Source organism: Anoplophora glabripennis, unplaced genomic scaffold (genome assembly GCF_000390285.2).
Source record: "Anoplophora glabripennis isolate ALB-LARVAE unplaced genomic scaffold, Agla_2.0 scaffold325, whole genome shotgun sequence".
NCBI classification, from domain to species: Eukaryota; Metazoa; Arthropoda; class Insecta; order Coleoptera; family Cerambycidae; genus Anoplophora; species Anoplophora glabripennis.
Window position 1 is genome coordinate 255,084 of NW_019416633.1, and position 13,866 is coordinate 268,949.

At 33.4% G+C, this 13,866-nt stretch overlaps 1 protein-coding gene across 1 annotated transcript in view; it reads right to left on the reverse strand.

Annotated features, from left to right (window-relative positions):
* Positions 1–13,307, reverse strand: part of LOC108907115 (cGMP-specific 3',5'-cyclic phosphodiesterase) — a 178,044-nt gene extending 164,737 nt beyond the window's left edge. Inside the window, exons 1-3 of the mRNA XM_018710645.2 lie at positions 13,269–13,307; positions 10,582–10,815; positions 4,256–4,564 (exon numbers count right to left, since the gene is read on the reverse strand). Of these exons, the coding sequence (XP_018566161.1) occupies positions 4,256–4,564; positions 10,582–10,815; positions 13,269–13,307 (582 nt within the window). The remainder of the gene's footprint in view (positions 1–4,255; positions 4,565–10,581; positions 10,816–13,268) is intronic.
* Between the last annotated feature and the right edge of the window lie 559 nt (positions 13,308–13,866).

The window sequence follows — 13,866 nt, forward strand, 5'->3', positions numbered from 1 at the left end:
TGGCAATTGAAATTGGCGTATCAAAAAGTACATTTCCTCCTACCTTATCAAGCGACGTCTATTCAGGAGCTGTTGCCACTCAAGTTTGAGAGAAAACTACAATTTTGCCGCTTTATTGAAGGGGCGCGGGCACGTGACCCAAATTTCACCAGTAGAATTTTATTCACTGATGAAGCTTGTTTTACCAGAAGTGGTGTCTTTAATTAACGTAATTTCCACCATTACGCAGAAGAAAATCATAGGCGTATTAACAACTTTCAGGTGGAATTTCGAATAAATATTTGGGCCAGGATCATCGGTGACATCCTTCTGGGTCCTTAAGTCATGCCGCGCCACTTGAATGGCGAAAATTATCTCAATTTTTTTATGAATACTTTTCCGATTCTAATGGAAGATGTCCTTCTCGATCTTCGTGCTCAGATGTGGTTTATGCACGGTGGCGCTCCTCCACATTTTAGTGCATATGTAACTGCACATTTAAATAATACTTTTCCACGCAAGTGGATCAGAAGAGGGAGATATGTTCCTGTCGAATGGCCTCCCAGGTCCCACGACTTAACGCCGTTAGATTTTTTCTATGGGGAGCCTTAAAGAATAAAGTTTACGCCACTCATATGGAATCCCAAAAAGAATTATTACGTAGGAATCAAAACGAAGCGGACGTAATACAGAATAATCCAGAAATGTTAAGAAGGGCTCAATTCAATTTCAATCGAAGGATCCAGCTATGCATCCAAGAAATTGGCGGGCATATTGAACATGTCTTATAATTCCATCTTCATCTATCGTACCTATGTAACTATCATCCAGTTTCAATAAAGAGAATTATGTCTTTCCTAAATATGTCTTTACATTTTTTACACGTTAATAAAAAGTAAATCTAATGAAATAAAATGATATTCAATGTCGCGTCGCGACAGACTTTAAAATTGTGACCATTTTACTTTCAATGTTGATATCCTAGGTAAAAGAATTGGCATAATTATTAGAGAAAGCCGCTTCTTGTAAAAAGGCAGATTTACTGCGATACGCATACGTCTAAAACTGTTAAGTCGCAACGAAACAGAAAACATTTTTTTGCGTAAAAACTATGAATGCTACAAGATTTTATCAAGAGCACGAAAATCTCCAAAAAGGACTGATGGATCAATAGAATCAATGAATTGATTCCAGCGACCAAACAAAGAGTTCTGGTAATTCTTGTTCCAATACACTCAAGAATTTACCACTTACCCAAGGCGGATGGACGTGGTTGCTTCATCAAAACATGAGTCTTACTTAGGAACAAGTCCACAGTAAGTTTCATTAAAATCCATAGTAACATTCTCCAGATATTACAAAAAATATATTTTTTCAATAGCAGAGAAGCCAGACATTTTCTCTTATTGGAAGTTAGGTCAGATCGTTTTCTTTTAAGCCAAAGAATGTCGCAGTACCTTTTTGATCATGTTTACGGAACACCCTGTATAATAAAAACAGTTCCGATGGATTATCCTCCTCCATGAAACTGAAATTTCGTGTATTCATTATACAGAACCTAAATGATTACAAGCCACGTGACCAATAATTTTGTTTGGAACAGTAATTTTATTTCCTTCATGTTTTCCTTCATGGCAATTAAATTTCTGTAAAATTAAAACAATAAGATCAATGTCACATTGAAACACAACATTCGGTGTCACCGGCTGTGATTGGTGTAATTTTACACGAAATACTATTCAACCTATCAGCGATGGCACTATCTCGAGCGTAAACGAAACAATTTGTTCATTGTCAACGAGTCTTTAATATTGACGACGCAAAGATTTAGGGAATTTTTCGTTACCAGGATCAACCGTGCAATGTTAGGTTGCCTACGCTCGGTGATCACGTGACATGTAAATATTTATAAAGGCTCTGTATTAGTTTTAATGGCCTCTAAGAGATTTCCAAACTATCCGCCACCATTATTTAAATTAGTTAAATTGCCATTTAATGACCACATTAATACAATTTTGCTTCGACCTCCAAAATATTGATTTTATTTTATTTTTTAAAGTAATTTTTAAAAATATTATAATGAAGTTTAGTAAATTATGAATATGAGCTCGTTCTTTATTTATAAAAGTTAATTGCAAAGATTTGCACATTGTTAAAAATGAATAAAGTAAATCATGCAATAAAAGCGGACAATAAAAACTTTTAATGCAGATATCTTGTAAAGTCAATTTTTACTCTGGAAATTAATTTTAAAGAGAGGGGTAACTTTTAAATTTTCAAGTATCCGAAAATAAGTATTTCTGAAATACGACAATTTTAGGAAAAATTTTTCGGACAAAGTTTGCACAGTTCAGAGAGGAATAGGGTATCGACATAATATTTTCCTACCCCCACCTGATGATGATTTTTTATTTTTTTTTCTTAAAGTTGATAGGAATCATATATGTATATAGAGTTATCTTTGTTCTATTCGAATATCATTATGTCATTTGTTCTTTTTTCTATTTTTGCGACTAGGATCATTTAAAAACAAAATAGTAAAATACTATAGAAACAGATTGTCTATAATTTCGCTGGTCTGAGGAAAGCGAAGACTCCGTCTTTCTTTAAATTGAGCGATTTTGGGTCCATTTTCACCCTAAATATAGATTTTACAAAATACTGGCCGATTGTGCATAAATTCTGATTACGGTATTAGTTTTCAACTGATCAAAATACATCGGAAATGATATGTCAAATATTATGCAGAGCAAAATTAATTTTAGACTATGACTGAGCAATTTTTGTTGAGTCCGTTTTCACCCTAAATATAGATTTTCGGATCGTTTTCAACTCATCAAAATACGTCGGAAATGATATGTAGAACTTTGGGTCTGGACTTTTTTATGTACCTGACATTATTTAATTAAAATGGCTAACTCTAAATATTCGGAACCAAACATTGACTTAAGAGTGTATTTTATCAATATTGGCACTCGTGTCTCTTTTGTATACCGATGTTATTTTTATTAAAATAAGCGAAAATACAAGACCAACTTTTTTTATAAACTCCAAATGGTTCTACGACCCTAATGACGGTATGTGAAATATTTAATCAATTGCTTAAAAATGATATAAACTTCAAATTGATACGGTATGGTCCTAACGTAATTATTACACATAAAATTGAAAAATAATCAGTAGCATCGAAATTAAAAATTTTTTTACGAAAAATCTGCCAGACTAATTCGAAATAAACAAATATTTTTTTTTTAGATTCGGGAAAATCATACACCGCTCACAAATAGGAATAAAATATAAAGACAATGTTAAGAATTAGGATTTTTTTCTTCAATTCTTCAATAAATTCTGTCTCCAAACTTCACAGAATTCAATTAATTTTTTTGGTAGTTTCTCACTTTACACTACAATATTTAAACTACAAATTCATTTAAAACAAAATTATAGTTATGATTTTTATGAAAGAATATTTCAACTCGATTCTGATAAGCTGTGCCTTTTACAGTCTTACGATATTTGTTGAAATAGAATTCCAAGAAGACCCCTGCGTCACTTTCTTGGAATTAACCGCATTCGATACCCGAAGTAGAAAGACATTGACAGAAAGACCATAACAGCTTGCAGTGCATACTGTATTTTGCAGTTACGAAGAGGTATTTCTTTCTCAACAAATATCATACGGACTGTACCTATAGCTACTTTTTTTAAGTACATTAAAGAAATCCAAAAATGGAAAGTGCCACGGATAAAATTAAAATAAAAAAAATTAATAAGAAAATGAACTTTTAGTATCATATTTAAAGGCCACTGAAATTTATAAGAAAATAAAAATGAAATTTGGCAGCAATGTTCTATTTAAATTGTTTTTTATTTTACTTGGAAAGTAAAATTTAATTTAAATTTACCCAACAATGTGAGAATCTTCGACGAAATTTTTTTATAGTCGAATCTCTCCAAACCCTTTTAATTCTAGCACCACTGATTTTGTTCAATTTTACAAATACCATAGGAGAACTGAACTTCAAGATGAAGTATATATCTTCAGTCGTAACTGATTAAAAACTGTGTTTCATCTTCTCGTAATTAAAAAGGGTAGAAATCCGTAGAAATCGTATTACAAAAGAAATTCACTATCGTCATTCATTTAAGTTTATCGTAACGCAATATACTTTACGTTAAAAGAGCTGCAATTAAATGAAACGTTTTTGGAAGCCGCCTAAAAACAGCTATCTTAATAACTATTCGAACCTTATAATGAATGCAATTGTGTTCTTACCTTGTACGCATCCTTAATGTTTATTAACGTTTTGTTTTGTGCAACTGTTCCGGCAATTCCCACTCCAAAAGGAATTCTAATCTCCTCCGATCTAGCCAACTTAACAGCCTCTTCCAGTGACGTATCGTGCCTCACGTCAAACAATTTCGCTACGAGGTACCTCTCATTCCCGGATATCCTCGAAAGAAACAGGGAACCCCTGTCTGCATGTGTGAGGATGCTGACGTTCTTCAATATCTTGAAGCAAAGTACGTCGATGTCGAGCTCGTTGGCGACATCTCGGATGAGTTCCATGAAGAGTTCCGACTCCTTTGAGAAAGAAAAAAAAGTTTTTATAACACTTGAATCTATCCAAATTAAGTTTGCTCCAAAAATGCATCTTAAAGACATAGTGGTTAACATTTTTACATGAGTATATTTTTTTTTTACTTTTTCCAATAACCAGCAACGGAGGCAAAGAATAATCGCTACCAAAAATACAATTAGATAAAGCAATGATCCTTTAAAAAACTAAGTTAATAACAATTTTACAGGTAACAAGCTTGTATTTTGAAGAAACCGATACTATCGATTTTTATATGCACTGATGTGAGGTCTGTCAGAAAATAACCGAACTTTTTTAATTTTAAACACATTATTGATCCTTGTCTCTTTCAAAGTACCCCCTCCCCTATTCACTCACTTTTCCCAGCGGTATTTCCATTTCGCGAAGCAGTCTTGGATAACGGCGTCCTTTCAGCACTGATTTTAATTTCGGAATTAAGAAAAAATCGCAAAGAGACAGGTCTGGCAAGTAAGGAGGGTGAGGAACGACGAATTGACAATATTGATTGTGCGGACGCATTGTCATGCTGCAAGAGCCGTGAGTTGTTTCGTCACAACTCTGCTTTTTGCGGATTTGTTCACGTAACTATTGTAAAACGCCTTGATAGTACACATAGTTCACTGTTTCATCTTGAGGCAAGAATTCAAAATGCTCAATTCCATTAAAGTCAAAAAATACAGTGAGCATCACTTTGACATTGGATCGAGACTGACGTGCATTGTTGGGGTGTAGAGATCCTTTGCCAATCCATTGTGGCGATTGAACTTTTGTCACAATATCAGGTCTGTTCCAACAAGAGTCAGGGATTGATTCCGAACCGTTCGAAATGTTTGGATAGCTAAGTTCTAAATGTGTCTTCAGTGAATATATCGCAAGAATTAGTTGGATGCACATTTCAAACGGTTCGAAACCAATTCCTGACTCCTGTTGGAACAGACCTATCGGATCCGTCGTAGCGGTAAATCCAACTTTCATCTCCCCTTATGATCCTTTGAAGGAATATTTCATGGTCATTGGATTGTTCAAGGAGTTGCCGACAAACGTCCATACGATTTTCTTTCTGTTATTCAGTCACCAAAACATGAAGAAATTTTACAGCAACTTGATTCATGTTCAATTTTTCAGTCAAATTTTCATGGCATGACCCAATTGAGATGTTAACCTCTTCTGCAATTCCTCTGACAGTCAATCGGCGATTTGCATGCATCAGATCTTCGACTCTTTGAACGTGGGAGTCACCAGATGAAGTCGAAAGCCTTTCTGGTAGAGGATCATCTTCTTGACTGACGAACACTTTTAAATCGTGGAAAACCATTCGAAACATTACGTACTACCCATTATTTCCGCAAGCTTGTTGCAAGTTTCAAAAGTTGAAACGTTTCCGTGAAAGTTTTCCCCAGTTTCACGAAAAATTTTACGTTGCATCGTTGTTCCAGAAATTCGCACATTTCAAAAATCGTCACTAACACTTAAACAGGTTATATTCAAATAACAATATCACGACAACTAAATCAGATATCAACAATCCAAGAAGATGTTAAAGAGGAGGTAATGTGCACCACAATGCTGTCAATCGCGTATCACTAAATATCTTCATTAGCACATGATTCAAAAACTTCAATTATTTTCTGAACACCCTTGTATTGTCAGATCCCTTTTTATATGAATAATCTTTATGTAGGTATTTTAATAAGCGTATTAAATATTAATTAAGTAAACAGTTAAAAATTAAGGCTTTGTTAAACGTTGCTGTATACAAAGTACATAATATTCTGTGAATGCTCAAGTAAAATAAATATTTGACAAATACAAGGTCACGAATTTTGTAAATATTTGGATAATTTATTACATTTTTACACCATTAATAAGTAAATTTTGATTTTGTAAATGAAACACAAATTTGCTTCAAATTGTTACGTACATTTTGAGCTAAACACGGCTTCTTGCCGTAATTAGGTATATGTTAACTAAAGTGGAAACATAATTTTATACTTCATCATAGTTTTGTTAAATATTAACCCCACAGGTGATAATTGATTTTATTAATACAAATTTTCGTTATTAAAATTATTATAAAGAGATATAACGCACCACCAGTTCCTCAGCTGAGAATTACAGAAATTTAAATAAATAACACGGAAAGAAATAAATTAAATAAAAAGTAACTGAGTTATGTTAAAAGTGTTAAGTAATATTAAAAAAAAAACTTGTTTGGGAGGATCATCATATAAGGTTTAACCATTTCATAAAAAGGCAAAATTAAAGTTATTGATTCTTCTTCCGACCCTCCATGCAGCCTATCACCCTCAGGTTGGGGGATCTTTGGTACGATTAATCAAATGATTCTCAAATGAGAGAATAAAAACAGTATATAAATTTTAACCTTATTATATTAACATCTCAATTTGAAAATTATAGCTAACGTATGATTCAGTAAAAGAATAAGAGTGTATACGTTATTAGTATGAGATTAATAATAATTTACAAGGTGTGCTTTGGATGATGGTTTAAACTTATTATTTAACTTTAGTCTGGCATAACTTGTAGGTATGGCTCTTGAAAACGAAACAGAGCGAATAACTCGAAGGAAAACTATTTTTCCGAAAAACGCCGAGACAGGGCGATTTTTTATTGAAGGGGGACATCTTTTCACATAAATTTGTTGTTTTGTATGGTTGAAATTTATTATGTTTCAATCGCAGGTAATCTCACCGGAGAGATGTACTTAGATTTGTTGAAGAACGACATTGATCAAGCGTTGACAAACATTATCGAGAATAATGAGAATGATCTCGAAGACCAGTTGATATTCCAACAGGATGAAGCTCCCCCCACACTACACCCTACCTGTTCGGCAGTATTTTTAACGTAGGTTTACGAATTAATGGATTAGGAGTAGAGACACCACAGAATGGCCAGTACGATCATCAGATTTGAACTTTTTCTTGCGTGGTCACTTAGTCTAAAATTTATTTCACTCCATCTATTTCCGTTCAAGATCTATGCCAATGCATTGCCGCCAAGTTCCTCCAGAAATGATACAAAATGTGCGTGAATGCTTTTTATAAAACGTATTACTGTATGGACGCTGAAGGTCATAAATTTGAACACTTAATTGGATGGCATGTAGTAATTTGCAAATAAATTTGTAAAAAGCAGTTTTTTTAATTCTCCTTCCCTATTAAGATTTTTGGAGGGTTGTCCCCCTCCCTAGAGGAAAGAGTCTGTAACAAGAAATTTATGTGAACAGATGTCTCCCTTTGATAAAAAATCGACCTTTCTCGACGTTTTTCGGAAAAATAATTTTATTATTCGCTCTGTTTAGTTTTCAAGAGCCCACCCTATATGTACCTCCATAATCGACTTTTATTCTAAAAGTTGGTGCCTTAAAGGAGGAGGGCGCCTAAGACCAGTTTTTAGCCTAATTTATTTTTGGCTAAAAAAATCTGAAAAAAAATTTTTTTTAGTACCTACTAGCAATACTGAATCGTTTCCACTCTAAACGGACCAACCCCCTCACCCTCCTTTTCCTCTCCACCCCCTTAAATGAGATGACACACATTTACATTGAATAAAACGAAAAAGAAAAAATCAATAATTATACATACATGTTTATGCATTATCAATCGTGATTCTGAATTCATAATTGTAAACAGTGATCCAAGAAATTTTCTGAAAACAAATATTTGCGGATTATGAAGATCTTTTTAATTTTTTTGTCCGCTATATGGAATACGTCATTTTGAATTTCGTAATTCTGCCTTCGTAATCAGAGACCCAAAAAACCCCACTACACAAAAATTCATGCATTTTAAGGAGGTTTATCTGATTTGGAATTGACGAACAAATATTCATAAAAAAAATTAATATAAGCTTATTAATATGAAGAAAATCCTCAAAATCCTCAATATTAATAAAATAATTTTTCACGATTTAGTACAGTCTTATGAGAATGCAGATTTTTTATCTTTCCACTTAGAATGCGCAACAATTGACGAACAGTTTCCACAGCAACTTGTATAAATAGGAAACCGATATCTAAGGAACCGTATAACAGCTAGTAGATATCGATTAGGTACTTGTAAGATACATAATTTATAATAATTCTTCTTCAAACTGCTCTCGTTGACTAACTTATCCTCCATATGCATGATAGCGGCAACGCCGCGGTCTCGACGTAGCGTATTATTCGAAATTCGCAGGTGTCCAAACAAGCAGAATGATCGAACGGGAGCGAGCAAACGCCGAGCCGAGCGCGCCAGCCAAGTGCAACGTTGCCAAATCTAAAGGCTTACTACATTAGTCACTAGCGTATCGACAGAAACTCTCGTTAGACTTTAGACGTACCTCCGTACCCGATAAACCTCCTTAAAGACATTTTAATTTTTTGTGCGCCATTTTGAATTTCGTGATTTAGAGTCCAAATTCGTAATCATAGACCCAAAATACCCCATTACAAAAAAATTCATGCATTTTCAAGACATTTCAATTTTCTTGTCCGCCATATTGGATCCGCCAATTTGAATTTCGTGATTCTCGACCCAAAAAACTCTTCATATGTAAGATGTCAGGGGAGTGATCCGTTTAGGGTGGAAACGATTCAATATTGTTAATAGGTACTAAAAAACATTTTTTCAGCCAAACATAAATTGGGCCAAAAACCGGCTTAGGGGCCCTCCTCCTTTAATCGATGAATTGACCAAAAATTTAAAATAATAGAACTGGTTAAAATTAACCAATTTTAATTACTTTTAAGTAGGTAGGATATATTTAATAGCCGGGATTTTGGGCTTAAATTTAACCAATAAACTGATCGATGTATTCCAATCTGAAAAAAATTGTCAAAAGGAAATTTTAACAATTTCTTGAACAACTTATTTGGTCATAAAACTTGGAATACTCTTTGCCCGTGTATATTAGGACCAGCGTTGCCAGACGTCCCGATTATAGCGGGACGTCCCGATTTTTAGCCCAAAATTAAATGTATAGTAAAGTAACGTATTTTTATTAAAATATATATTCTATGGCAATTTTGGCTTTCTATCATCATGTAAACTTAAATTGAAATTCAAATAAAAGGATAAGTAGTTAAAAACTATTGATTATATACGTTTTTTAGTATGTCCGGCTTTCGAGGGAAGAATCCCGCTTTTTTTACTCAAAAGGTTTCAAAATTCCGCTTTGCCTGAAAAAAAAAACTGGCAACGCTGATTAGGACACATTCATTACACATATAAGTATCTGTTAATCCTTGTATCATTGCACTTTTAAGATAAAAAAGTAGATGTTTTGCATTTGAAAAAATAAATGTTGTCCTTATCTCAATAACACACAATATTCCGCTCTGTTTAAATACTCTCGAACATATTTTATATTTGCACCTTTTTTTCACAATCAGATCTACAGGGTTATTTTAAATGAAACAGCACAAACAGTACCATGATAGTCTTGGCAATAAAATATAATAATTGGGCCAAATACAGTTCCTTGACCACAAATGCATAAATTTCTCGGATGTTTGACGTAGATTAATATGTCTTAGGTAGGCGCCTTAACAAAACAAATTTATAAAATAACTGAATTTGTATACAACTGTATCTACCAGAAGACTCCATAAAAAGAACGTCATAATTTCTATGCCACTGAATATTTTTGTTAATGCGATACATTCATTCTCTATTGTATTTCAAATAAAAAGTATCTCCTCCATTTGCCAAGGACACAACTATCTTATTTTGGTCTCAATATTATCTAGGTACCATTTCTGCTCCTTCATTTAAATACGCCTTGTAGAAAAAGGGATGCAATTTTTGTCTGACATTCTTACACTGTTACAATAAATATACGATTTTCTTCTGAAACAAAATTATTTCTAACAAATTCTGAGGAAAATCGCTTTAATTGTAACAATCTTGATCATTGTTGGGAATCACTTTCAAAAAATGTATCCTAAGTTTTTTTTGTATTTTTTTTTTTAATTTTAATTAGCGTTATACTTTACCTCCATGGATGCAAGATCATGTTTAGGACGGACATTCTGAAGATGCTGTTGTTCATCATTGTTCGGCGAAGCTGCCAACCACAACTGAAATATGTCAGAGGAAACGTTGGAGTTCTTGACCGCCTGCACCGGTGAGAGAAGAGCTTTCTGAAAACGCTGCCTTAGCTCGGGGGAGGCGTGTTCCTTCAGCCAACGTTCGACCACCGTAGGGTTCGATTCCAGCCAGGACCCGACCTAGAGTGGAGCACAAACGAAAAGGTCAAGAAGGAACGTATTTACTACACAACCTGTACCGTCAACCTTATATCCGGGGTTAAGGGTCTGCAAGTCATCGTTTTTATGAGCAGCTGATAAGTCGAAGGTACTAAATTGATGATCTGATGCTCTCCGGTTTCGAGAAATACAGAGGAAAAAAGATAATCTAGGTTCAGCTCCGGATTATATAGATATGTGAAATTTAAGTACTCGTAGACGAATATGTTCAAGTATATGTTATTTTTTATTAAATAAGTTACAACTATTCAAATCAGTTCATATTCTTGCCATAAGAAGAAAAATGATTCGTTAATTCACAGGGAAAACAGGTAGTAATATTCATCAAATTAATAATTATTGCAGATAGTTATAACAAGTACAAAAAATTTAATGACTTCAAAATATCTACGTGCTAAAAGTTAAGTAGGTATAGTCTACTCGTATTTAAATTTTTGCAATATGCCAAATGTTTTGGTGTAAGATTACTATTAACTGTTATTTATTGCAACTCTGAAATTTTTTCGTTAAATAAAAAAACAGTTTGTTCTTAAATAATATAATCAAAATACAAAATGGAAATATAATAGTAGAAAGTTAAGCAAAAGTTTAAAATAAATTATTTCTTCAAAAAATTTTAATAATATATTCAGAGGCTCTGATACAAGCTGCACAGCTTGGGTTTTTTAATTTAAAAACACAGTGTACATTTTAAGGTGTGGAAAAAATACAATGATATAAGATTTGCTGAGTTTGTCTTTAATAAGATTTAAATGAAAGTGTGTGCAAAACAGTAAATAGTTTAAGACTATAACGTATTCAAAATTGTGAAGCGTTCTCTTCAAAGTTTAAGTACATTTTCTTTTAAACTTTTAAACTTTTCGTCCTTGTAGCATTCAGTTTTGAAATATACGAAGTTGTAAGTTTCCAAAAAAAAATCTTCTAAACGAATGACAAATCTAAACAAAACTTTCTATGCTATACATAAAAAATTTAATTTCAACTCAAACCAATGGCATAGATATATTGGCTACATTTTTCTAAAAAAAAAAAGTATTCTGGAAAAAAATATTCATTTGTTATTATTGAAATTATTTTTGCTAAACTTATAGCATTTCTGTAAAATTTAGCAATTATTAAAGATGATCCGTTTAGGTAAAAGAAAATGATTTTACAAAATGTATTCAAAATAGTCTCTAAAATGGCATATTTTTTATTAACTCCTGTACTTTTGTTTTGCTTTAAAGATATTAATTTATTTCAAACTAATTCTAAAATTATTTATAACTTTATAAACTTTATAAACAAGCAAGAAAAATTATAATCTTCAAAGACAAATGGTTACATGAGAGAGTATTCTTACTAGGAAAATACTCCTTCGCTTTTGGCATCTCATATTATTACACAAGTATAGAAGATCTAACAGCAATATTGCCACAAACTTTCAGTACTGATTCCTGTCATTAAAACAAGAATTCTTAAGAGCCTCCCCAAAGGCTGGAAATACAAACAACAACATGATTTTTATCTTACTACGGAAGTACCATCGAAAAATTTGGCACAATGCAGTTAATTCATAGCAGCTACCGTCATGTAATCATTGCCGTCCAAATTAAGTAAAGTTTGATGTGTATACACTGTCAAAAAAGTGCCGTTAAAAAGAATATTCATTTACATCTGTAAATGGAAATGATCTGTACAGATCTTTGTACAGATCATTTCCAAACAAAGTATGTCTATTTCTCGGGCTTTTTACTATACAGTTCTTTTTATCCAGCACATGCCAACAATTACTCAAATATCTTAGATTCTGTTGAAAACTATTTCATTTCTACTTAGGCATTCATCACAAAACAATGTGTTTTATAAAAATCAACATTCAAATGCAAAAGTCAACAATGTTTTTTTTTTTTAATTACTTAACTTTATTCTTACTTAGCAAACTTGCAAATCGTATTCCGTTTTCTGAGGCTTTATTAGATTTGCCTCTTCCGAACAAGAATTAAAGAGATAAACAAACATCTAAATTCCTACACCAAAAGAATCTGTTTGAGTACAATATGCTGGTAATATATTGTATCTATATATACAACTACAGCAATGCGAGTACAAAGTACGCAAAGATATATAGTCACTGTTTTTATATTTAGGTAAAAGTTAAACATAAGGATGAAGTAAAGCTGTATGTATAGTTTATTGTATTGAATGAGCGGTTATCAAAACATGTTTTTTCTTTCAATGTCTGAAGTAATAGACAGTAACAGTGTGGGTTTATTTTATAAATGTACTAACAATATAATTTTAACTTGAACTTTTAGAATCCTTCTTAAACAATTCTTTTTTGATGACTTACAGATCACCAACCCGGGATGCCAAGGTAGGTCAACTTCCACTACCCAGGAGAAGTCAAAGGAAGTGACGGGCACTGTACTAACCAGAGCCAAGTCGTCCTCGGCGGCTGGCGGCGGCGTCATCGCCCAGCATGTCCTTCACGGGAAGCGCGACCACGAGGATGCCGTCCAGGTGGCTGGTAGCACGAGGTGGCACTGGAGGTGCTTCATACCGACTGGCGCAAGCACATGCTTTGCCCGGACACGGATGCGTGTACGTATTGATTGGGTGCGCGACGTTGCGCATCTTGTGTAAGATGCCGCCGACGAGATACCCAGTGGCGGATTCCTTGGGAGGCATTTCGAAGTGAGAAGAGTACTATAAATTATGGAAAGGTTGATTGGAACTTCCCACAAAGGCTTCTACGCTCCAATCCTGCAACCAGACATAGTCTAAACTAGAATGATTTGAAATATTACTTGCTAATATTATCTACAGCTTTATTCGAACATATTGGTACAATAATAGTATGACTGGAGAAACCTTATAAGATACCTGCAACAATTAAAACCATACTAAGCCAGTCATTACAGTAACTGATGATGCATTCAACAGAAATAGCTACAAGTAAATCTTGGTGCAAACAATAATTAAATGTTTGTATTTCAAATGTAAAATGTATGCAAATTTCGAGAAAATATG